The 26,477-nt window shown below is 43.8% G+C and overlaps 2 protein-coding genes across 5 annotated transcripts in view; one reads left to right on the forward strand and one right to left on the reverse strand.

The window, feature by feature from the left end:
- The window catches only part of HEATR1 (HEAT repeat containing 1), a 58,590-nt gene extending 43,921 nt beyond the window's left edge, over window positions 1-14,669 (forward strand). Inside the window, exons 33-45 of the mRNA XM_023216197.2 lie at window positions 2,881-2,927; window positions 4,287-4,410; window positions 5,306-5,446; window positions 5,892-6,184; window positions 7,053-7,203; window positions 8,167-8,328; window positions 8,495-8,629; window positions 8,783-8,887; window positions 8,974-9,142; window positions 9,682-9,836; window positions 10,728-10,886; window positions 12,373-12,481; window positions 13,490-14,669. Coding sequence (XP_023071965.1) covers window positions 2,881-2,927; window positions 4,287-4,410; window positions 5,306-5,446; window positions 5,892-6,184; window positions 7,053-7,203; window positions 8,167-8,328; window positions 8,495-8,629; window positions 8,783-8,887; window positions 8,974-9,142; window positions 9,682-9,836; window positions 10,728-10,886; window positions 12,373-12,481; window positions 13,490-13,578 — 1,839 coding nt within the window. The 3' untranslated portion in view covers window positions 13,579-14,669. The remainder of the gene's footprint in view (window positions 1-2,880; window positions 2,928-4,286; window positions 4,411-5,305; window positions 5,447-5,891; window positions 6,185-7,052; window positions 7,204-8,166; window positions 8,329-8,494; window positions 8,630-8,782; window positions 8,888-8,973; window positions 9,143-9,681; window positions 9,837-10,727; window positions 10,887-12,372; window positions 12,482-13,489) is intronic.
- The window catches only part of LGALS8 (galectin 8), a 44,250-nt gene continuing 29,838 nt past the window's right edge, over window positions 12,066-26,477 (reverse strand). For all 4 annotated transcript variants that reach the window (XM_023216198.1, XM_031935435.1, XM_023216200.2 and 1 more), the window contains one exon: window positions 12,066-16,452. In XM_023216198.1, coding sequence (XP_023071966.1) covers window positions 16,303-16,452 — 150 coding nt within the window. In that variant the 3' untranslated portion in view covers window positions 12,066-16,302. The remainder of the gene's footprint in view (window positions 16,453-26,477) is intronic.

Raw genomic sequence — 26,477 nt, forward strand, 5'->3', positions numbered from 1 at the left:
GATAAAAAAGATTTCCTGTATAATAAAAACATAAACTTAAAAAAACATAAACTTACAAGGTACCAAGAACAAGCCTGACAAAAATATGTGCACAAATACTATGGAGGAATGTCCAAGATATGAAGGGACACAGAAGAAAACTTGGAAGAAATGGAAAGAGAGACGCTGTTTACGCATAAGAAGCCTCACTATTTAAAGATGGCAGATCTGCCCAGATAGGTCTAGAAACTTAATGTGCTTTTTAAATTATATGATTGTAAGAAATTATATTGATACATTGATACCAAACTGTAAGGGGCCAAGGACAAGGGTATGGTGCAGGAGTACCATCTGATACCATGCCATACATCTGATATTATACTATACCATCTGATACCATACCAAACATCTGATACCATACTATACCATCTGATACCATACCATACCATCTGATACCATACTATACCATCTGATACCATACCATACCATCTGATACCATACTATACCATCTGATACCATACCATACCGTCTGATACCGTACCATACCATCTGATACCATACCATACCATCTGATACCATACTATACCATCTGATACCATGCATCTGATACCATACCGTACCATCTGATACCATGCCATACATCTGATACCATACCATACCATCTGATACCATACCATACCGTCTGATACCGTACCATACCGTCTGATACCATACCATACCATCTGATACCGTACCATACCATCTGATACCGTACCATACATCTGATACCATACCGTACCATCTGATACCATACTATACATCTGATACCATACTATACCATCTGATACCATACCATACATCTGATACCATACCATACCATCTGATACCGTACCATACCATCTGATACCGTACCATACATCTGATACCATACTATACCATCTGATACCATACCATACATCTGATACCGTACCATACCATCTGATACCGTACCATACCGTCTGATACCGTACCATACCGTCTGATACCGTACCATACCGTCTCATACCGTACCATACCGTCTGATACCGTACTATACCGTCTGATACCGTACCATACCGTCTGATACCGTACCGTACCATCTGATACCGTACCGTACCATCTGATACCGTACCGTACCATCTGATACCGTACCGTACCATCTGATACCATGCCATACATCTGATACCATGCCATACCATACTATGCCATACCATACCATCTGATACCATACCGTACCATCTGATACCATACCATACATATGATACCATATACTATACCATCTGATACCATATACTATACCATCTGATACCATACCATACCATCTGATACCATGCCATACATCTGATACCATGCCATCTGATACCATACCATACATCTGATACCATACCATACCATCTGATACCATACCATACCATCTGATACCATGCCATACCATCTGATACCGTACCATACCATCTGATACCATGCCATACATCTGATACCATGCCATACATCTGATACCGTACCATACCATCTGATACCGTACCATACATCTGATACCGTACCATACCATCTGATACCTCAGCATCTGATACCGTACCATACCATCTGATACCGTACCATACCATCTGATGATGGACCAATGCGACTGAACAGTAGGCCCAGAAACACATGCAGGCGTAGGTAAGAAGTGCAGTAGGTGATTTTACAAAGCAGATGGGGGAGAGAATGGTTCAAGTGCTGGCCCTGGCATTTGTTTTCCATTTGGGGAAAAGTCTGATGTCACACCTTACAGAAAAGACAACTTTAGTCAGAGTAAAACTTTACTGTGAAAAACAACAGTTCAAATATTTAGAAGAAAATCAAGGAGAACATGATCATGACTGGAGGATAGAAAGAATTTCTTTAAAATTTTGATTCACTAGAAAGCCACAGCCTAAGAGAAGATTACTGCTCTGCGTAAATCAAAAAACATCAGTTTCCATTAGAACAACTGGCAAAGAATATGAATTCACTGAAGAGGAATCGCAAATGGCCAATTAATGTACAGTGTCATTTAGCCTCTCCAGTAAGCAGGAAATGTGATTAAATGTGATACCCATCAAATTGGCAAAACTGTTGAAGTTGTTAATCCCAGGGAGTGGGTAGGTAGTGGCAGGCAGCGTGATTGTTCCAACCACTTTGGAAAGCAGTTGGCAGGATCCCATGAGGTTGAAAGTTCTGCTAATTCCTATGATCTGGTCATTCCCTTCCTTAGGCATATATGCTGTAAAAACTTGCCTAGATGCTCAAAGGGACGTAAAAATGTTCTTCTCTAGCATTACTAATAAAAGGGGAAAAAATGGACATAAACTGAACATCTGGCAACAAAGGCAAATGGATAGATAAGTTGTATTTATAGAGAAATATCATATGCAGTTAAAATGAATGAACTAGAACATAAGTCACCATGCATAGATCTCAAAAATATGTTTCCAGAAAAACATGTTGTTCCATGATATGTTTGAAACATTTGATAGCAGATTTGGGATGATGGTTGTGTTTGTGGGACTTGGGGTAATGGGAGAATAGGACCAAGGAGCAGTACTTGGGGGATTCCAGCTGAAATCTGTAATGTTTAACTTCTCAACCAATGATATGTGCCCTCACCAGATCAGCATGTCATAGAATTCGGTAGCGGTAATTTAGTGTTGATTGCTGTGTTTTTCTGAACTATTGTAGTTCTTTTCAGATACTACCACTAGAATGTAATTAAGATAAATAGAGGTACTACAGTATAATGAGGATGATATGAACCTGATTAAATTGTAATGTCAGAAAAAGTTGCTATGGAAAGTTTGAGTGAATGGTCCAAGTTTCATTGAACTGACTTGAAATGACTTTTATCAACTTCTATATTCTAATGACATCTTCTTTAAAAATTAGGTAGTTGAGAGTGGTGGTCCTGAGATTTTAAAAGGCCTTGAAGAGAGGTATGTTTACTTTTCTTTTTTTACTTTTTGTTTGGAAATGACTTCAAACTTATAGAAAACCTGGAAAAATAGTACAGAAAATTCATATATTCTTTACAATCAGGTTCACTTTTGCCACATTTGCCTTAGCGTTCTCGCTACGTAGGGTTTTTTTCTCCGAGCCATGTGAAAGTAAGTCATATATATTATGTCTCTAAGAATAAGAGATGTTCTTATAAAACCACAGTACATTGATCAAATTCAGAAAATTTAACATTGGTCCAATCCAGTGATGTAATCTACAGTTCCTATTCCAGTCTCCCGAATTAGCCCAGCACTGTCCTTTACAACGCATGTGTTTCTGCATCACAATCCATGTCAAGTTTCGGTATCGTATTGAGTTGCCATATCTGTTCAGTGTCTTTTCATCTGGCCCTGATTTCTATGGGCTCATGAATTCTTTATTCCATGGATTATAATCCATATGTTGCCATTATATATTTGGGTGCAGGAATTTTCCTTTCACTCCTGTGTCCTCGGAGGGGGTGCCTCCTGGCCTTGCTGTCTACCTCCTTTTCAGATGCAGGGCGTTCCCAGGGCCACTGTCCTGCCCTGTCCACTGGAAAGTGCCTGCCCTGTAGTCAGGATGTGTATTGTGAGCTGCTGAGCTCCAGTCCTGTGGGCCGACTTTTAGCGCTATGTGTAGGACTTTTGTTTTTGGAGCTGATTTTGTCTGAGCCCCCTTCTCCCCTCCTCTGCTGTGCTGTGTCAACTTCTGTCTCCACTCTTCCCTCTAGCTCCCACCTCAGGCTGGCAGCAGTGGGGGGATCTCCAGTGGTAGTTGTGTTGGAATTTGATGTGTGCTTTTCTAATTACAGGTTATTTGAAGTTTATAGTCTTTTTTTTTTTTTTTTGGTCTCCTAATAATGTGAAAGAAGTGGGTTATATGCTCATTTGTATTAATATTTCTCTTTATACAAATGGTGTGTGCGTATGTGTGTGTGTGTGTACACACACCTGCCATTAACCTAGGGCCATAATTCCTTGAACACCCCACTTGGACAGCACAGTGAGACCCACTGAGCATGAGCTAGATATGAGTGAGTTCCTTAAACGCCTTCAGCATCTGTTGTTTATTCCTCACCTCACAGAGTCTGAGCGAGGACGATGCTTCTGCACAGAAGTGCCTGGTTACTTCTTGATGATCTCTGTCTATGGCAGTAATCCCTCATTTCCTTTCTTTCCGAGTAGTTTTGAAATAATTTAGTACAGAATTATTTAATTGGTCTTTCTACTTGAAACATTCAGCATGAGATAGACATGAGCGAGTACTCTGAGTGCCTTCAGCTGCTGTTTGCTGAGCGAGGCTCCGTGTTTCAGGTTGCTGGAGACTGTTCTCGGCTATATCAATGCTGTTGCACAGTCCATGGAAAGGAACGCAGACAAACTCACTGTGAAGTTCTGGCGTGCACTCCTTAGTAAAGCTTACGACCTGTTAGACAAGGTAGGTTTTCATTTCTCCCTGGAATTAATTGTTTTGTTGCTGTTTTTTATATTATTGTGAAATCTTTTAAAGTTTTTAAGAAAAAACTTAGCAATTCCTTTTATGAATATAACGAAGCTCAGATTTTTCTTAGAAAATAATCTCTGGCCGGGCGCGTTGGCTCAAGCCTGTAATCCCAACACTTTGGGAGGTCGAGACGGGTGGATCACGAGGTCAGGAGATCGAGACCGTCCTGGCTAACACGGTGAAACCCCGTCTCTACTAAAAAATACAGAAAACTAGCCGGGCGTGGTGGCGGGTGCCTGTAGTCCCAGCTACTCAGGAGGCTGAGGCAGGAGAATGGCGTGAACCCGGGAGGCGGAGCTTGCAGTGAGCTGAGATCCGGCCACTGCACTCCAGCCTGGGCGACGGAGCGAGACTCTGTCTCAAAAAAAAAAAATTAATAATAATAATAATAATCTATTGATGACTAGAAGTAAATTTGTCTGGAAAAAATTGTTTCCCTACCAGTTATGAGAATATGTACGTCATATATTTTAAAAATTAAGTCATGTAATATATAATGTTCTACTTTATTCAAGTGGAATACAATAAAAATATGAAATATGTTACATACATATCACTGGCCTTGAAATTAGGATTGCTAATTCACATCTAGCTAAATGATTTAGCTTCGTGCCTTTGACACTTCATCCTGACATCAAGCCTTTGTTTTGTTTGATAATGTGTGGTTAGTAATGCCTACCCGAAAGGTTATTTTAAGAATTAAATAAGAAAATGTGTGTGAAAGTGCCTGGTGCCTGGAGGTGTGCAGTGGACAGCAGTCTGTCTTAATCGAAGTTGATCTTTTTATTTTTTTTTTTCTTATCATGTTAAATATAAAACTTCTCTTTAGGTCAATGCCTTGCTGCCCACAGAGACATTCATTCCTGTGATCAGAGGGCTGGTGGGCAATCGCCTGCCGTCTGTTCGGCGGAAAGCGCTGGACCTTTTGAATAACAAGCTACAGCAGAATATATCCTGGAAGAAGACAATAGTGAGTGAAGACCCAGGACACACCCATTTACTTTGCTTTATCAAGGAGCTGCGTTTAACTCCCTTCAGTTTCTCTAGTGGTACAATTTCAAATTGAAGTATATTATTATCTGAATATAGTACCATGACATGTTTTAAAATGTGATGTTAATTCTAATGGGAGTATATGTGTGTTGTAAGAGCTCTTAGAATGAAATTTCAGCCTAGTGGAATTCTTACTACCCAGCTTATGTGGCCTTAGCCTTAGCATAATTCTAAGTCCCTTTTACTCCAAATTGTATACGTGAAAAACTGGTTAGAACATGCATTTTGCTTAGCATGACTGTGTGACTCAGGACCCCCGAGTCTGATTTCCATTTGGACAGTCTCAAGCTGTGACAATGGGAAAAATGGACAAACAGTTTTTGCAGCTTTAATGACTTGGGGATTCTGGCTGTCCCCTTCAGGTTACCCGTTTCCTAAAACTGGTTCCAGACCTTTTGGCCATTGTGCAGCATAAGAAAAAGGAAGGGGAAGAAGAACAAGCAATCAACAGACAGACAGCATTGTATACCTTAAAGCTTTTATGCAAGAATTTTGGTGCAGAAAATCCAGATCCTTTTGTCCCAGTGCTGAGCACTGCTGTGAAACTGATTGCTCCAGAGAGAAAGGAGGAGAAGAATGTCTTGGGAAGCGCGCTGCTGTGCGTAGCAGAGGTGACCTCCACCCTGGAGGCACTGGCCATCCCCCAGCTTCCCAGGTACGCGGCCAGAGACTTAAACAGGAGCTGTTACCGCCTGGCACCTTGGTGACTTTTTTCTTTTTCCTCTGCGTAGATGTTGCATATAATTGGATTTGTTAAAGAATTGATCTTGCAGGGTGTGGTGGCTCATGGCTGTGATCCCAGCACTTTGGGAGGCCAAGACAGGGAGATCGTTTGAGCCCAGGAGTGTGATGCTATAGTAAGCTATGACTGCACCACTGCACTGTAGCCTGGGCAACAGAGTGAGACCCTGTCTCTTGAAAAAATAATAAAAATAATCTTCAAATGGAACGACAGCTTTCCCATTTATCTTCAGATGCACTGCTTTGTGATGTTAATCGTCCCCCATTCTTCCTTCCTTTTGTCTAGCATAGTCAAAAAGCAGTGGGTGAAGGTTCTCAGCAGAGGGGCCCACCCAGTTAGGCAAGGCCAAAACTGCCTTCTGTTGCCAAATTTGGAAGTTAGAAGCTCCTGGCTGTGGTAGTTCTTTACTGTACACAGCCAGTATGTTCCTTAACCTGTTAGAGCTTTACTGTCTATAAAACAGAGACAGGGTCTACCTCATAGGATTTCTGTAGGGCAGTGCTTGCAAGGAGTTCTGCATAGTGCCTGAAACATAGTAAGTGTTCAGTTAATGAAAGCCATTGTTATTTTGTAAATGACTGTTGTGTCCGTACTGTTGGCACTGGGAGATTTCTTGTGCTTAGCCACATAAAATGTGTAGACAGTGCTTTTTAGGCTATGAGGCAGCTAGCAATATGAGGGAATAGGCTAAGTTTGTGGTTTTTTTTCATAATGCCTCTGCTGCATTCCCTAGCCTCCGTTTCTGCTTTCGGTTCCTCTAAAGCTCTTATTCCGTTTCTAGCCTGATGCCATCGTTGCTGACAACAATGAAGAACACCAGCGAGCTGGTCTCCAGCGAGGTCTACCTGCTCAGTGCCTTGGCCGCCCTGCAGAAGGTTGTGGAGACTCTCCCGCACTTCATCAGCCCATACCTGGAAGGCATTCTCTCCCAGGTGAGCCACGATGACCACGACACGCTACGCGGGGTGGCTAGGGCAAGTAGAAGATCACAAATTTCGTGATTGTTTTTTCTTTAAGGGTTAGTTTCTGTTTGACAGAAAGGAGTCTTATTTCTGAAGAGATGTGCTTGCTTTTATTAAATGTGGATTTTTTTCTCTTCCATCCTCCTTGCCGCTTAATCTTGAAATTGATATGGGGGTCACTTTTTAGTGAGGCGCTTCTCTTCTTTAATTGTGCGGAATGTATTCTGGTTTTGTTTTTCTTCTGTGAGATATTTGGAGTTGGGCTGATAGAGCCGCCTTTTATTACTTGTGGAAATTGGTGGGCCCTGTTTCTACTGTGAGAGGTTTAATCCAAAGGCATCTTGCAAAGCAGAATTTTTGTATTGCAGGTCAGCAGTTTCCTGTCAACACGCTAGGGGCCAGTGGTATTTCTGATTGAAAATGCTCAAGAATGTTGAGCCCTGGCTATTCCATTATGTTGATCGTTTGCCATTTACAAGATTAGGAGCCTTCATTACCATGGGCAAATGATTAAACCGGTTCACATACACCACAGCCAGGGCTTACAAGTAACCTTCTCAGCCTGTGCTCTGAGGAGCTTTCTTGGTTTTTTAGCAACTTGACTCTTGCCATGGTCCCTTGTATTCCTGTCCTCTAAGAAAATCATCTGTCTGGGTGCTCTGTGTGCAGTGTGTGCTCTGTGTGCAGACACTGGCCTTCGTCCTGCTCTGCCTCTACCACTGGCCTTCGTCCCTGATCGCAAGTTGGGCAAGAGGTGTCTGCCCAGTTTTATCCACTGACGTTTAGGGCTGGCTTTAAAAGGAACACTGAGTGTAGTTAAAAGGTGCTAAGCATTTTCCAAATACTACTAAGTCATCATGAAGCCTTTCTCTAAGTGTGTGTTTGTCAGTGAGGATCTGCAATGGCCCTGATGACTTTTTTATATTCCTGTAGGTGATTCACTTGGAGAAAATCACTAGTGAAATGGGTTCGGCCTCCTCACAGGCTAATATCCGTCTCACATCTCTGAAAAAGACACTGGCTACCACACTCGCACCCCGAGTCCTGCTGCCCGCCATCAGAAAAACTTACAAGCAGATTGAGAAGAACTGGAAGGTTAGATCATATTGGGTATTAAGACTTTGGAGAAGGGAGAGGTGGTACTGAAATGTGTAAACTTTGACTTAAAGAAGAATATGTTTATTTAATTTTGAAAAATGCACATTGCTGAACTCTAGGAATCATTTGAAAATGGCACATCTCTTTACTGTGTTACTGGTAGAATCACATGGGTCCGTTTATGAGCATCTTGCAAGAGCATATTGGGGTGATGAAGAAGGAAGAGCTCACGTCCCATCAGTCTCAGCTAACCACCTTTTTCCTGGAGGCCCTGGACTTCCGAGCCCAGCACTCTGAGGTAAGCTCAGGTTCACTCTTCCAAATCCTAAAGTTGTTATCCACCTGTTGAAGAGTCCAAGGACAGTCTGTCTAGCTGTGTAACGGTGGTACTTGCCAACATAATTGACAGTTAGATATCAGCACTCCAATAAACGGGCTCTTCTGTTTTCAGAACGATCTGGAGGAAGTTGGAAAAACAGAAAGTTTTATCATTGACTGTCTAGTAGCCATGGTTGTCAAGCTTTCCGAGGTCACATTCCGACCGCTGTTCTTCAAGGTGATGCTTTCTTCCTCTTCCTCTCTTTTGTGCTCAGATTTAAGTGACAAGATGTTGAAGAAACTAATACTGTCTTATTCTTTTAGCTGTTTGATTGGGCTAAAGCAGAAGATGCCCCAAAGGACAGGTTGTTGACATTTTACAACTTGGCCGATTGCATTGCTGAAAAGCTGAAAGGGCTTTTTACGCTGTTTGCTGGCCACTTAGTGAAGCCTTTGGCTGACACCTTGAACCAGGTGAACATCTCCAAAACAGGTGGGTAGTTGCTTCAGTTCAGTTGTCGCTCTGGTGTGTCTTATACAAGGTACCAGTAAGATACAACCTAGTGCTCGGAGACAAGATTTTAAAAGTTCTTAAGTTCTAAGCTAAGGAGGGTGAATTTTTTACTTCATTGTTGTCAGAGTGAAGTGTTGTTTTAGCATGATGAACAAATGTTATATGTCAGCTCACTTGGGAGAAAGGATAAAGTAAATGGCCATTACTGTCAGTTACTGGAAGTAACTTTAAAACATAAAAATTAAGATTCGTTTATTCTCTGATGCTAATAAATGACCCACTTGACAGCTGAGGGAATTTAACTTGCCAAACCGAGTGTTGGAATCTTAACTGTAAAAGAAGGAATCATTCTTCGAGAGACCATCCTTTTTATGTTCTACCTTCATCCCAATTATGATTTCTAGATCATTTTAGCCTCTTCTGATTACAGTTATTTTAATAGTGATTTCAGTGTAAACATTGGAGGTTAAATGGTTAAGTTCAGTGTTTTTTCATTTTTACTCTTCCCACATCTGCAGATGAAGCATTTTTTGACTCTGAAAATGACCCTGAAAAGTGCTGCTTGCTGTTGCAGTTTATTTTGAACTGTTTATACAAAATCTTCCTTTTTGATACCCAGCATTTTATAAGTAAAGAGAGAGCAGAAGCCTTGATGATGCCTCTGGTGGATCAGGTAACCGAACAGAATCATCTTTCGTTACTGAGGAAGCCATCACTGTTCGAGCTTGGCAGGTTTTAGATCTGCTCAAATGACAGCTTGTTAGGCTTTTCCCTTGTAAGGTTGTTTTTTTTTTTTTTTTTTTTTTTTTTGGTCTTATTAAATGAAATTTTTTATTTGAAAATTGTTTTTTCAAAGATACAACTTCATTGTGGAATTTGAGTTTTTTGTTTTGTTGTTTTTTTTTTTTTTTTTTTGAGATAGGACAGGGTATTGCTCTGTCACCCAGGCTGGAGTGCAGTATGCAATCTCAGCTCACTGCAACCTCCACCTCCCGGGTTCAAGCAATTCTTGTGCTTCAGCCTCCTGAATGGCTGAGATTACAGGCGCCTGCCTCCATACCTGGCTAATTTTTGTATTTTTAGTAGGGATGGGGTTTTGCCGTGTTGGCCAGGCTGGTCTCGAACTCCTGACCTCAAGTGATCTGCCTACCTTGGCCTCCCAGAGTGCTGGGATTACAGGTGTGAACCACTGTGCCTGGCCCTGAGTTGTTTTTTGGGTTGTTTGTTTAACTGCTCAAAAGAAAGACATGATATAAGGTGTCATGGTTAATGTATTCATTTGTTTTAACTGGGCCTCATTGAGAACACGTCACAGCATGGCTGCCCTCTGGAGGAAAGGGCTCCTCCAAGATGTTCTGCTGGAGAGAAAGGGGCGATGGTAAAGGGTATGAAATTCCATTTGAGTTCCAGAAGGCAATACATTTGCCCTAGACAGTATTAGAATAATGCCTGGTTTTTGAACCTGCTATATCATGAAAGATAGTAAAATATGTATATGTTGGGTATTTTTTCAAACAGAAGAAAGAAATGAGACCTGTTGTTGAAAGTCTTTGTGTCTTCATAGCTGGAAAACAGGCTTGGGGGAGAAGAGAAATTCCAGGAACGGGTGACAAAGCAGCTGATACCATGCATCGCACAGTTTTCGGTGGCCATGGCGGATGACTCTCTTTGGAAACCGCTGAACTACCAGATTCTGCTAAAGACCAGAGATGCCTCGCCTAAGGTTAGGAACTGGGTGACAAGTACTGACACCGCAGCTTTTCACTGCATGGCCTAAACAGCCTGCATGTGGTCACAGATGCAGGCCCCTGGTAAACTGGCCGGGAAGAACATTGCTATTTGTCGTCCAGTACTAGAGGTCCAGTCTTTTGTATTAGGCAGAAATTTGTGCCTAAGAAAATTTTGGTTTTTACTTATAGGCTATTTGTAAAGAATAGCTATGCCCTTATCCCCACCCCAATGGTGCACTGGGCAGAAGTACCAAAATACTTTCTAAATACTTTTAACTAACAAAGACTTGAAGTAATTCCTTGTTTTTTAAGTGCCATTGAAATGTCATTGTGCTCCAGAGAGAGATGCATTGAATTTGTCCACAGAATAGTCTTTTGAGTTAGAGCAATACATTCTGTTGTTTATAGATACTAGGCTTATGATCTTGTTGAGTAAGTGGTGGCAGTGGAAATAAAACATGGTAGGTTTGATTATAAGTAGGTTAAGTATAAGTCAAAATTCCACACCCAAGTGTCACAAATTTCAAACTGTTTTAGCAATGAGTCGCCATTTCTCAAACTAATGACTGTATTAGAACCTTACTGGATATAACAGCCCAAAGCAGAATTTTATTAAGAGGATTTATTAGTTCAAATTCTTTATTAGGATATGCTAACAATGAGACTATTTTCATGAACCCCCACATTTTAAACCATAGGTTTTTATACAAGTAGCAGCGTCAAATTTATTGTAATATTTTACTTTGATTGCACAAATCAAGGAAGTCCTGATTGAATCTAGGTAGTTACAAATGGTTTTTTAATAATTCACTTTGTACTATCCAGATATTCTTTAAAATACCCAAAATTAGAAGACCAGTAGGGCTTTTGTTTCAAAAGCTAACAATACCCAACTACTGCTTGCTTTCCTTATCATAGACAAGGCATGTGAGGAACACCCAGACATTTTTAAAGCCCCAAAACTAGGATATTGTGACACAGAATATTTTTTATTCAGTGCTGAGATGGGCACTTTCCCCAAGCGAGTGTCCTGGCCCCTAATACAACTATGGTGGTGACCACAGTCAGGGGCTCTGGGTGGGGAGACCCGCCAGAGGAGGCCAGAGGCACTGTATTGCCAGCCTAGTGGGCTGGCGAGCTCCAGTGAAATAAAATTTGGCAACACACTTGAGTTTGCGTGAGGTATTTTATTTTATTGGTTTTTTTCTTCAAAGGAAGAGATTATAAAAAGACATTTCACATTAAAGATTTGCAGTCATAGGACACAGTTTGGAAAACACTGATTTATAAGGTTATGCGTATTACAAACAGCTCCCAAATGGTTAAACTGGTATTCTAAGATGAAAGCTGAATGAGGTGAATAAATGCATATGAACTAATGTTTAGTTTAAAAAGTTAGAGTTTGTCTCCAGTCAGTACAGCTCTTAAGATAATACAGTAACACTACTTTTTATTTCTTTGTTCTTTTATCCCTTTCAGGTTCGATTTGCTGCTTTGATTACTGTGTTAGCACTGGCTGAAAAACTAAAGGAGAATTATATTGTCTTGCTGCCAGAATCCATTCCTTTCTTAGCAGAGTTGATGGAAGGTAATTCCCAAACTATTCCCAACTATTAAACAATTAAGGAATAATTCAGTAAAATTCTGTGAAAATGTGCCCAATGATAATGCAGATTTGGATATAACATGACTAACAGTTGATCCAGTCCTCATACAGGCGGCTCCAGTCTCAAATCCAGGCAGGCTCGAGCTCCTGTTTTGAGTTGGGTGGAGGGAGCGAGTTGCGAAGTGACTGCCTCGTGATCATTTGAGAGTCCGTTTACAGTGTAATCTTCACTGTCTTTACTTTTGTGGTGTTTTGTGATCATACAAGCAGATTACAGTAGTGTTTTTAATTAACCTCGTACATTTATATGACTGAAGTTCTGGTCCCCACATGGGAGGTTATTTAATGGAAAGGCCTAGTGGCATTAAGGATGCAGTAGGATGTCCACTTTTAGTAGCAAGCGACTTTCCTTCACTACTCCATGTTAGGTGCTTTACATGGATTATTTCACTTAAAAATCACAACATTTTATCTCTGTTTTACAAAGGAAGAAACTAGAGGCTTTAAAGGTTTCAATTATTTGACAAAGATCACAAGCTCGTGAGTGTGACATAGGGAGCTATGACAGATCTGGAACATAGAGTCTTAGGCCCAGGAAATAACAGTAAATGTTATTGAGGGAGGGATGGTGGAGCAAGTAGGTCAGTACTTAACTGATTCACTGCTTATCTAAGCTAAAAAAGTACATTCTTCTTTGTTTCTTAGCTCCTGGAGGGGGGAAGTGTGAGCTACTAAAGGGGTGGCATCCCTAGGAAGTTTGAGTTTTTGCGGTTCTTATTCAGCTTCCAGTGCAAGCCTGTGGGCAGGGAATGAAGGTGGAAGGAACAGTGTGGAGGGAGGCAGTCCGTGGCACCCCCTGCTTTGTTAATGTGCTTCATTTCACTCTTGATTGAACGACTGCCAGAGAATGAAAGATATTAAGGTTCAACTAATGAGAACTGAGGCAGGCGGACGGACTCAGATTTTAATTTTGATTATTATTTTTTTTAGATGAATGTGAAGAAGTAGAACATCAGTGCCAAAAGACTATTCAGCAACTGGAAAGTGTCCTGGGAGAGCCGCTCCAGAGCTATTTCTAAGACTTTCTATGGTGTTTCATACTCTACTCAGAGTTCTGATTTTTCTTATTTTTATTTTTGGGTGTTGGGTGCCATGTTACTTTTGGTGCCTTAATACACCTACGTGGTACTTAACAAATGTTTTATCACTTCTTTACAAAATTCTCACCTGGTTTATGCTACCACATAAGCCTCTCCTGCCTATTGTATAGAGCTGCAGAAAGAGTAAATGATACATGGTATTTTTATACAGACTGATGTGTTTGTTTAAACATTTATTATTCTCTTCCTGATTGATGGTAATAATATCAGACCTGTTTACTTTTAGCACCCAAAGCTGACGCCTCATTTGCACTGTAAGCCTTAACTCTTCTATATAGCAGTGTCTCATATACATGGTATCTGTGTTGCAGATTTCACTCCAAGTTGCTCTCTACTTCAAGAAAATGAAGTTATTTAGCAATCAACAGAAATACTTTTGACCGTAAGGCCTACTTTTCATTTTGGGTAGGCGAACCTCAGCCTTCATTTCTTGTGCCTATCAAGAGAAGTGGTTCTGGAATGCTTTTTTTTAGCCCAGGAGTGTGACTGTCACCTTTATCCTTCTGGGAAACGGGGGCGACGCTGCTTCTAAAGCAGCTCACACCTGGCTGCTCACACAGAGGGCCCAGAGACACTGGGTGGCACGAGGAAGCTCCTCCCGGATTAAGAATGAACCCAATTCCATTGATGGTTAACTAAGAATTACTTGTCTAAGACAGTAAGTATCAGTAGATTTTTTTCAGTGCTTTCAAGTGCCCTAATCTCTAGTCCTGGGTCATGGTGAAGTTGGAAAGTGAGGGCTCAAATAAAATTAAATCTGCCCCCTTTTTAAAGGCATCAAGAACAATCCCATAGAATGTTCGCAATGAGTTTAAAAGCCTTTGAAACTAATACAGAAGTTTAATGCAGAAATGTGGCAAGCAAAAGGTCACCTTGCAGTTCAGAGACAGAGCTTGCTCGTATAGAATTGCATATTTCTAAGAAATGTCTCAATAAAATTCATAATACTAATAGCTTATTAAATTTTTTTACCCACATAAAATGAAAATGAACTTAAGACTTATAAGGAATGATGTGAGTGGGCTTTTTTTTTCCTAAATGCCTCACAGTCTCTAACAGCTTGGTTAAGCACTCTGATGGTCTTTATGAAGAAAAATAACTGGAGGATTCTGGAGTCTTCTTGCTTTCTACAGCTTTCCCTGCGGCACCCCAACCCCCAACCAGTGTCTTTGAGCTTGGTGAGACTCTGCATAAATTAACATGAAAAGCTGGAAAAGAATTAAGGGCTAGCAATTTCTACACTAAGTCCTTTTTAAAAAATAAGATTGACAATGGTATTCTTTTCAATATATGGATAGAAATAATATCTTACTGAAATCTGTTCTGAAAATATTCCTAAATCCTGGCAGAGTTCCGCCCCAGTTTAATGTGATAAAATGATCCTCACTGAGCAAGCTTTTTTCCCTCCCGACTCCCAAACCTTTGAAATTTCCTGTAACAAGAGCTGACCTGTAAAGATCCCATATACATGGAACTTCTGCCAGCTCCCCTCAAATAATAGAAAAATTACAGAAATGCAACAGTTTAACTTGCTGATGCAGGTTTGATTTTAATCACTTAAAGCAGAAGAGTGCTTTGATCTCAGTTGCTAATGATGATGGACTAATCTTAAGAAGAACAGAGGCCTTGAGTGGTGATTTGCATGGGAACAAAACAGATATATTACCTCTGCCTGCTTTGTGGGTCTCTTAGTTGGTGTACACTTTCTGATACTGCCTGCCTTATGACTCCCTCAAGTCTAATCCTGACCTTACTTTGTTGCCCATAAATACCTTTCAAATTGAATGCATCTTGCCTCTTCCTTAAGCTTTCTGTAGGAGTCTGTGTAGACTTGGATTTGCCCTAAGTTCAAATATACAGAAATCAGCTGTCTTGGGCTTGGCATCAGGTTAATTTCAGCACCATTTCCTTGTTCTGCTTTGGTTTTTTGCCTTAATTTCTGGGCTGTGCTCAGATGTCATGCTAATTATTTGGTAAAGCTTGCAGCTAATAGAGCCACATGTTTATTGTGATAATGAAAATGATGTAAGTCAACATTAGTCCTCCCAATGATGGGATATGATAGTGCACTGGTTATGAGAGTGATTACCGAGGAAGGAGTTGTGTCTTCGATAAATTAGTGTCTTCGGGTGATTTAATAGCTGCATAACTAATCCTAGAGGACCCCTTAGAGTTGATGTAATGCCTGCAGGAAAAGCAGTGCACAGCAATAGAGCAGAGGAGTCGAAGCTCAAGAGAACAGGGAACATACTGGTCTGTTTGACCACTAAGTATATATTCCAGCTCCTTGCACAGTTTTACCAAAAAAAAAAAAAAAATCTGTGCTCAATACATGTTAGCGACTGTATTATAGTAGGTACTCCCTAAATACTTGTTGAATGGGATTCTTGAAGAGTCAGCCAGAGTAGGAGAGCGGGCAGAGTGGCTTTAACTGGTTGTAAGTGTTGCTGCCCCCAATGTCCCCATTCAGTGCTGGACACGGCCATACTTCATGGCAAGGACTGAGAACACCCAGCAGGACCTAAGGGCACACAAGCTCATTTTAACAATATAAACGAGAATGACAGTGAGATGCGATTTGGCAAGGCCAGTATCACAGAAGCCATTTTGTATTTCGGTTTTTGTAGCAGCTGTGTAGGTAGGCTACCAGCTCCTTACTTCCACTAAGTGGATGTCTCCATTAATTTCCAGCGTGTCAATACTGCTGAGCTCTTTAAATCTATGTTTGTACTCCAGGCTGTGTACGCCATTTACTGCAACCTTGAATTCTCTAACATCACAATAAATTATCATCTGAAAGGAAAGGAAACATGCCATTAGTGGTTCCCCTTAGTTTAACATTTTGTGTTTGTTACACACTAACAAGGTGTCAGAATAAACCATTTGATTTCTTTATACATAGAAAAGTCCTAGCCTGCTGCTGCTGACTTCCTTCTGTGACTTCCAAGACCCTAATCTAACTAAAGGGCCCCTGGTGGTGGCACTGTCTGCTTCATCCACCCAGGGAAGTGACCTGGACGTGTTTGGAGCCTCACACCATCCCCAGGGCCTGCGGCCTTCCTTTCCTCAACAGCCCCTCTCCCTCGGCCGCATCCTGCCCCTTGCTCCTGGAAAGCTGGAGTGCTGCCCCTCCTCGCTGGTGCTGTGGACTCTCCTAAAGCAGGAAAACTCCTAATGTGGTCGCTCTAGTTCACTGAGATGCTGTTTCCAGCTAGTAGCTGTCTGGATGGAGGGAGAGGGAAACAAAGAACAAAGGTGACTAAGATGGCGTACTTCCAGGTTCTTCATTACCAACTTTTCCCGTACGCGCAAAAATGTAGCCGGCGCCCAGGAAGGTGCAGATCAACCAGGCATGCGCCAGGTGACGTCAATCCGAAGAGACCGAGACTTACCTGGCCACACCTACAGAACGCCCACCCGACACGCCCGTGTCCCACCTATTGCCCTCCCACTCCCAGAAAAGCCACTCCCGGCAGGCGCGCAGCGCGAACTTCCTCAGCCCCCTCCTCATATGCGGACCTAGGAACTTTGCCCAAGAACGCCGGAGCGACTTCCTCGGCCTCCACCGCCGGAGACCGGTGAACCTCGTCTCCTCTTTCTATACATTGGCTACGTAATAAAGTTTCCTTTTTATCTTGCCTACTCGCCTTTTCCTCTGGCACCGGCTCTGGTGGTTGCATAAAGCAAATCAGTTGGTGCCGAAACCCGGGAGGAGACCCCCTCCTCCAGGGCCCCCCAAGGTCCGAGGAGCCTCCTCCTTCCACGCCGTGGACGGACCAGGACCTAGACATCGCTTTCCACACCTCCAAGGCTCCTAGGAGTGAGTACCTTTTGCCTCCCTCTCATACTCCTTGGCCAGAAGTCCTGCGCAGGCCCAAAGTTTTTTCCGGTCACCAGGTGACCCACAGGGGAGTTCCCAAAGGCAGAGACGGCTGCCCAAAGGAACTCCATTTTGTTCCATGGGAGACCCGTCAAGGATGGAGACGTCCGCCTAGAGGTAATCTATATTCCGGCTCCAGGAGCCTCCCACTGGTCTCTAGTGGCTCCAAAGGACGCTTTGTAGCCAGGTAGAGTTCGGTTTCCATTTCCGCCCATAGGCGAGAGGAAGGCAATGGGAAACCCCCAATCCAAAATACCTAGAGACTCCCTTTTAGGGTGTCTTTTAAAAAATCTCAAAACTTTACAATTAGAACAAGATCTTAGGCGAAAGCAACTGGTGTTCCTCTCCACTGTGGCGTGGCCACAATATAAATTAGACAACCAGTCTCAATGGCCGCCTGAAGGCACTCTAGACCGTAACGTTTTAGTTGACCTCGGTAATTTCTGCCGACGCTTAGGCAAGTGGTCCGAAATTAACTATATACAAGGATTTTGGGCCTTGTGTTCTCGTCTGGACTTGTGTACCCAGTGTTCCTTGGCCCAAGTCATGTTGGCTAAGGACGCAGGCCTAACAAAGTCCAAAAAGGAGGAGTCATCCTTCCTGTCTGACTTGCCCGAAGACCTTACTTCCCCTCCCTCCCTTCCACTCCCGCCGTATACTCCACCTCCCCCTCCCGCTTTGGCCCCACCTTCTCTTTCGGCTCCACCTTCCTCTTCCGCTCTGGCTGTTGTTCCGCCCTCCTCCTCGGTCCCTCCCAACATTGTTGAGACTACACCTCCCTCCGACCCCTCAGCACTTCCACCTGGTCACCTTAGTTCGCCTATGTCTGCCCATACCCACTCTAAAGATTGTGTAACTACCCCTGCTCCTACTCCCACGCTATCCAACCCCCCTGTGGTCTTAGCACCCTTGCGTGAGGTGGCCGGAACGGAGGGCGTAGTTAGAGTTCATGTTCCCTTCTCACTAGCAGATCTTTCAAAAATTGAAAAACATTTAGGAGATTTTTTCTGCCAATCCTACAATTTACACCAAAGAATTTAGATACCTTTGCCAGGCTTAACGATTTAACCTGGCATGATCTCCAGGTTATTCTTACCTCTACTCTAAACCCTGAGGAGCAAGAGCGCATCCTAGCGGCCGCCAGGCAGCATGCCAACCAACTACACTTAACAGACCCTGCCTTCCCACTAGGGGAACAAGCAGTCCCCTCTATAGACCCAGACTGGGACTATCAAGTAGGCCAGCCAGGCCACCGAAGATGAGATATGATGATTCAATGTCTTCTGGCTGGTATGCAGGCGGCCTCAAATAAGGTAGTAAATTTTAATAAACTAAAAAATTATTCAAGGTCCAGATGAGAATCCAGCCACATTTTTAAACAGGCTAACTGAGGCTTTAACTCAATACACTCGGTTAGACCCAGCTTCCCCAGCCAGGGCCACTATTCTAGCATCATATTTTATTTCACAATCGGCCTCAGATATTCGGAAAAAACTCCAAAAGGCAGGGATGGACCCCAAACTCCTATTCAAGACCTAGTCAAGTCGGCCTTCAAGGTCTATAATTCAAGGGAGGAAATGGCTGAGGCCCAATGACAGGCCCGCCTAAAACAGAAGGTACAGCTCCAGACCCAAGCCTTAGTTGCTGCTCTGCAGCCTAGCCTTAACCCAAAACCAGAGAGCAAAACCCCCAGAAACTCGAAGACAACAAAAGGGGCTTGCTATAAATGCGGTGCCCCAGGGCATTGGGTTGATACATGTCCCCAGAGTCCCCAACCGCCTGAGCCAACGCGGCCGTGCTACAAGTGTGGAGTAGCTGGACACTGGGCTAAATGTGTCCTAACCCTCGTCTGCCAACAACTCCGTGCCCAGCGTGCCATAAAGAAGGGCATTGGAAGTCAGACTGCCCCACCCTGAAAACGAGCATGGCGCCTCAACGTGATGTCCCTTCTCAGGATCCTGGGAGCTCCTTCCAGCTCTTACATCTGGACGACAACTGAAGGTGCTGGGACTCGGGGACCCCCATCACCCTTGCCAGCTGCAGGTAACTCTCTTAGTAGCGGGTAAGACAATTAATTTTTTAATCGACAGCGGGGCTACCTACTCTGTTTTGCCGTCTTTCGAAGGGCCTAGCCTTCCCTCCAATATTTCTGTTGTAGGAGTCAATGGCTCCCCGTCCAGCCCTCGGAAAACCCCACCTCTTAATTGCTGCCTGGCCAACAACTATTTTGCAACTCGTTCCTCATCATCCCCTCATGCCCCACTCCTCTGCTAGGCCGAGATGTCTTAAGTCAACTGAAAGCCTGTATCTCCTTTCCTGCTAGCGCCCCCCACCCCACCTGCCATCTACTTCTAGTATTGACTAACTCAAATGACTCCAACAATCCTAGTAACCCTTTTCCTGATTTCCCCATTCCTATAGACCCCCAAGTGTGGGACGCCTCCACTCCTGTTGTGGTGCACCATCATCCACCAATACTTATAAAACTTAGAAACCCATCTCAGTTTCCAACCTGCCCACAGTTCTCTCTCTCTCCACAACACTTACGAGGACTAAAACCAATCATTACTAGGTTACTCAGCCAACACATCCTCATCCCCATTCTCCCTGCAACACCCCAATCCTACCTGTAAAGAAGGCAGATGGAACTTTCCGGTTAGTGCAAGATCTTCGTCTTATCAACGAGGCTGTTTGCCCCACCCATCCAGTAGTCCCCAATCCCTATACCCTTCATTCTCTCATCCCACCTAACACAACACACTTTACTGTGCTGGATCTAAAAAAGATGCATTTTTCTCTATTCCCTTACATCCAGATTGTCAGTTTCTCTTTGCTTTTACATGGGAAGACCCAGACACCCATACCTCCACCCAACTGACATGGACAGTGCTTCCCCAAGGGTTCTGGGACAGCCCCCATTTCTTTGGGCAGGCCTTAGCAAAAGACTTAGCTTAGCCTCCTGTCCTCTTACCAATAGTAAAATTCTCCAATATGTAGATGACCTTTTACTCTGTAGTCCCACGAGACAGGACTCTCTTTTAGATACTGCAATCCTCCTTAATCATCTAGGATCCAAAGGTTACCGAGTATCCAAACACAAAGCTCAACTCTCACAACAATGTGTCATATATTTAAGTATTGAAATCACTCCTATGACGTGCTCACTTACCACAGACCGCTTAACTCTAATACAAAATCTTTCTCCTCCTCAAGACGCTAAGGAAATCCAATCTTTCCTAGGCCTAGTAGGGTTTTTCAGACACTGGATTCCTAATTTCGGAATCTCAGCTAAACCTCTATACGCAGCTGTCAAGGAGACTCCCCAAGGACCTTTGTCTAACCCAAAGTTAATTTATAAACATTTCACTCACCTAAAAAACTGCCTTCTCTCACACCCTACTCTCTCACTCCCAGACTTCCCACGTCCCTTCCAGCTTTTCACGGATGAAAGACAAAAAGTTGCAGTTGGCCTTTTAGCCCAAGCTATAGGCACCACCTACCGCCCTGTGGCATATCTATCTAAACAACTAGACCCCACCGTACAAGGGTGGCAGCCCTGTCTTCGCGCCCTAGCGGCAGCAGCCTGCCTAACCCAAGAAGCAAAGAAACTCATTAGAGGTTGTAACCTAACAGTCTTCTCTACTTACCGCCTTCAAGATCTTATTGCCCACAAAAGTATTAGCCATCTAACCCCGTCCAGACTCCAACTCTTTCACCTCTTGTTCATAGAAGACTCCACCATTGCCCTAGGAATCTGTTCCTCTCTGAATCCAGCAACCTTACTTCCTGACCCTCTCAAGCAACCTCGTACTGAACACTCCTGTCCAGAACTCTTAGAGGCCCAACCACCTAGTCACTTACATTTACATGACCAGCCCTTAAAAGGCTCACAGTTAACCCTATTTGTAGATGGCAGTTCTTTTATCAATTCTCAAGGGAACAGACAGGCAGGATATGTGGTAGTTACATCTTCTACTGTCCTAGAAGCTAAGCCTTTACCACAAGGAACAACATCACAGCAGGCAGAACTCATCGCACTAACTAGGGCTCTCCTCCTATCCAAAGGAAAAACAGTGAACATATACACAGATTCTAAGTATGCCTTCTTAATTGCACACACCCATTCTGTCATCTGGAAAGAGAGAGTGTTCCTAACCACCAGTGGCACCCCTATAGTCAACAAGAAACAAATACTCGAACTGCTAGACGCTTTATCAGCACCTTCCAGAGCAGCCATCATACACTGTAAAAGTCATCAGACTCCATCTAACCCAGTGGTGGCTGGCAATGATTTTGCCAACACCACTGCCAAATCGGCTGCCAGATTCTCCACTCCCACACTTCCCTCTGTTTATTTTCTTTCTCCTCAATATACCCCCAATTATACCCAAGAGGAAAAGACTAAACTATTACAAGATTCAACAGCCAAACTAGCTGCAGACAATTGGATTTACCTCAATAATAAATTAGTTATTCCTAAAACACAACTCCACACCATTCTAAAAGCATAATTCCCTACACATAGGACCCAGAGCTCTCTATAACCTCCTAAGCCCCCTCATCCACTGCCCCACACTCATGAAACACCTAATTATGATCAATCAACAGTGTTCCACATGCCTCAAGTCAAACCCTCAAGGCGCACTGCGCAACCCCCATCCAAGCCATCAACTCAAGAGGGCACCAACCAGGCGAAGATTGGCAGATTGACTTTACCCATATGCCAAAACATAAAAAATTCAAATATCTCTTAACCCTCGTTGATACCTTCTCAGGATGGAGAGAAGCCTATCCTACTACAGGAGAAAACTGCCAATATAGTTGCTTCCACGCTTACTGAACACATTATTCCTAGGTTTGGCCTCCCACTCACTCTCCAGTCTGACAATGGCCCAGCATTCATCTCCAAAGTAGTCCAGCACGTGGTGACCCTCCTACACATTACCTGGAAACTCCACATCCCTTATAGACCTCAGTCCTCCGGTAAAGTAGAGAAGGCCAACGGGCTCATCAAGCAACAACTCACCAAACTTTCACTCGAGACTCGACAATCATGGGTAACTCTCCTTCCCCTGGCCCTAACCTGGCTGCGAGCTGCCCCACGGAGTCCGACAGACCTCAGTCCATTTGAACTAGTCTACGGCCGGCCTCTCTCCAGCAGTTACCCACCCTTTCTTCCCCGCTGGCAAATTATCTTCCATACCTCACCCTCTTGAGACAACTCCTAAGACAACATGCAGAACTAGCACACCCCACTCCAACAGATACCTATAGCCCACATCTCTCTCTCAGCCCAGGAGACCAAGTATACTTAAAAGATATCCAAGCCAAAGATCTTCAGCCCAGGTGGAAAGGCCCATATACTGTCCTCCTATCCACATACACAGCAGCCAAACTTCTAGGACACATGCACTGGGTCCACATATCACAACTAAAGAAAGCCCCCACAGAAGACAATCAGTGGACATCTACTAGACTTGCCCCTACCCGCCTCAAACTCACCAAACTCCCTCAACCACCACATGTTCCCTGACCTCTTACGCTTATCCCGATTTCTCACCACACTCTATATAAACATAACAGAATTCCAGTATATTACCCCAGATCCCTACTTGCCCCCAGATCATAGCCCATCACAGTGGTTTTCCCATTTACTCACCTTTATAGAACACCACCAGTGGCAAGGTGTACTCTGTGATGACACTCAAGATGAAGTCCTACTTTATACTTACATTACTATTCTTCTCATACACTTCAACGTCCATTACTAACCCCACTTTTGTATGGAGATTCTCTCTATAGTTGAGACACCTACAAGGCACTGCAGACTGCCCACCCCAAGGCTGTCAGTCCCTCCTCACCATAAATTTCACCCTCGCTTCTCGCAAAAATAGATGGCCTAACCCGTTTCTCTGCTTTCTATATGACCAGACTATAACTGTAAAAACTACTGGCAAAAAATAAACCTAGGATGCCCCATCAATATTGTAAAATCCACTATGCATATGACGGAGATCGCTTCTTCACCCAAAACGTACAGTCTGTACCCTATCAATATCAACTAAATATCCAAGACCTGTGGGACCCCCAATGGGCGGACGGGGTAAAAGGAGGACTCTACGCTAGATGGTCAACTTCATATCCGACTGCCACCCTCTTAATCAAAATGACACTAGTCCAACAAGAAAACTCCCTCCCTAAAAATATAAAACACTTACAAAATTTAACCTTAGCCATACAATCACAAGAACAGGCCCTACAAGATCAACTACACTCCTCCATAGAAGACCAACTACATTCCTCCATACAAGATCAACTACATTCCTCCAATAAAGACCCCTTCTCATGGTTAAAGCTAGTCCGTCAAGGGTTAAACTTAACAAAGGCAGCTAACATAACACATCTCCCCCACTGTTTCCTCTGTGCAGCCCTTAAAGAAGCCCCCTCAGTGGCAGTCCCTTTACCTACTGCTTTCAAGGCTACAGCTGGCTCTACAAGCACCTCCCAAAAACCGTTCTCACTCCAAGTCCCACTATACCAAAACCCAGAAATTCCAATCCTTCCTTTCTGTTACTCTGCCCCAAACTCCTCCTGGTGTAATTACACCCAACCGCCCAAGAAAACCCAGACAGCCCCCGTTGGAGGTTATTTCTGGTGTAATAAAACCCTCTTCAAGGTCCTTAACCATACATCCATCAGCCAATCCCTCTGTGCCCCAGTGTCCTTAGTACCTAGTTTAACCCTATATAGCAAAGCAGAAATGGCTGAACTCACCTTACAATTTAACTCTCCTCCTAATAATCTCCAAAAACAGGCCATCTTCCTTCCCTTAGTCATCGGGATTTCCCTAGCCTCCTCCTTAGCGGCGTCAGGACTTGGAACTGGGGCTCTTGCCTACTCTGTACAATCTACCCGATCTCTAACCGCCCAAATTCAAGAAGCTATAGAGTCGTCGGCTGAAAGTCTAGCCTCTTTACAACGTCAAATCACTTCAGTGGCTCAGGTGGCAGCACAAAACAGAAGAGCACTAGATCTTCTCACAGCAGAAAAAGGAGGAACATGTCTTTTCATAGGAGAAGAATGTTGCTATTACATAAATGAGTCAGGTCTAGTTGACACTAATATCCAAACCCCAAACCGGATTAAAACAGAACTAAAAAACTACAACACTCCCTTAACCCCAGGTCCACCTATATGGTTATTACCGGTAGTGCAACAGATGCTCCCATTTCTCATCTCTATACTAATTCTCTGTCTTATCCTATGTTTGGCCCCCCTTTTAATCAAATTTCTCCGAGCCAAAGTTCAAGAGATCACCCGGGTCGCCTTCAACCAGATGCTCCTACATCCCTACGTCCAGGTGCCAACCATAGACCCTTATGACGCCGCCCCCTAAAAGCAGGAAGCAGCTGGACAGACGACGCCCCCAATCATCATAATCAATAAAAGGTTGGACTGTCTGGACAGAGGGAGAGGGAAACAAAGAACAAAGGTGACTAGGATGGCGTACTTCCGGGTTCTTCAACACCAACTTTTCCCACGCGCGCGAAAACGTAGCTGGCGCCTGGGAAGGTGCAGATCAACCGGGCATGTGCCAGGTGACGTCAATCCGAAGAGACCGAGACTTACCTGGCCGCACCTACGGAACGCCCCCCCGACACGCCCGTGTCCCGCCTATTGCCCTCCCACTCCCAGAAAAGCTACTCCCGGCAGGCGCGCGGCGCGAACTTCCTCGGCCCCTTCCTCATATGCGGACCTAGGAACTTCGCCAGAGAACGCCAGAGCGACTTCCTCGGCCTCCACCGCCGGAGACCGGTGAACCTCATCTCCTCTTTCTATACATTGGCTACATAATAAAGTTTCCTTTTTATCTTGCCTACTTGCCTTTTCCTCTGGCGCCAGCTCTGGTGGTCACATAAAGCAAATCAGTAGCCTGGAACCAAGGGACTTGGATCCTGTCTTTTCTGCCTCAAACGCTAGCATCGTCAACAAGCCAGACAATATGAAATTTCAGCAGCTTAAGGCACTTGCTAGGATTTTTACAGCTGCTTGGTGATCCTGATTCCATAAGCTCAGCACATCTTAGCCTCAGTGTGTTTGTCCAAAGCCATCAAAGCTGGGTACCCCATGAGTGGGAAGTGCTGTGCATTCTGGCAGATTCATTCAGATTCATCAGCAGTGTCTGCCCTTCACAGTCATCTGTGCCCAAAACTCAAACAATGTAAAACCAAAACAACAACTAGCCTTTTACATCACCTTTACACCTAAACTTTATACTTCTGGCGCCGCGCTGCCAATGCCAGGCTGGGTTTCCACGCACACTGAGAAGGCCACTGGGAGGCCCTGCACTGAGCTCTCCCTGTGCTCCTGGCCCCCCTGTGAAGGCTTCAGAAGGAGGACGGGCAGCTCAGCCTTGCTGCCAACCCGGCCCCACCCCCAGAGGCCAGAATGAAGCACAAAACCTTTTTCGTTCTTTTGACAGGAGCCGTGGAAAGGGCTGCCAAGAAAAACCAGGAAGGGGAGGAAGTTTCAGCTCAAGTCCTGCACTCTGATAACAGAGCTGGCCAAAATGAAGCTTCTGTGGCTACAGAGGATTGGGGAAATAGGCGTAACCTGAGATTCTACCCCACAAGAATGGTGGAAATCCCAGTTCCAACCAGGTAGAAGGGACCCTGGATATATTTAACAAAATCTCAAGAAAACACAAAACACACAGCCTCATGCTGTCGCTCAGAAGGAAAACCAAGTTGGCAGCAGAGGGAGTCAATTAGTCACCTGTACTGTATCAGAGCAAGTGCAAAGCCAGTGAATTACAAGCAAGTGGCAAAGAAATGACATGCCTCTGGATGAGCAGACTACTGCAAATGAAAAGAAGGCACATCCTTTGCAAGACCCTCAGCCTAGAAGAAAACAGAACAACAGAATCCCTCACAACCAT

The sequence above is a fragment of the Piliocolobus tephrosceles genome, chromosome 1 (assembly GCF_002776525.5).
Source record: "Piliocolobus tephrosceles isolate RC106 chromosome 1, ASM277652v3, whole genome shotgun sequence".
NCBI classification, from domain to species: domain Eukaryota; kingdom Metazoa; phylum Chordata; class Mammalia; order Primates; family Cercopithecidae; genus Piliocolobus; species Piliocolobus tephrosceles.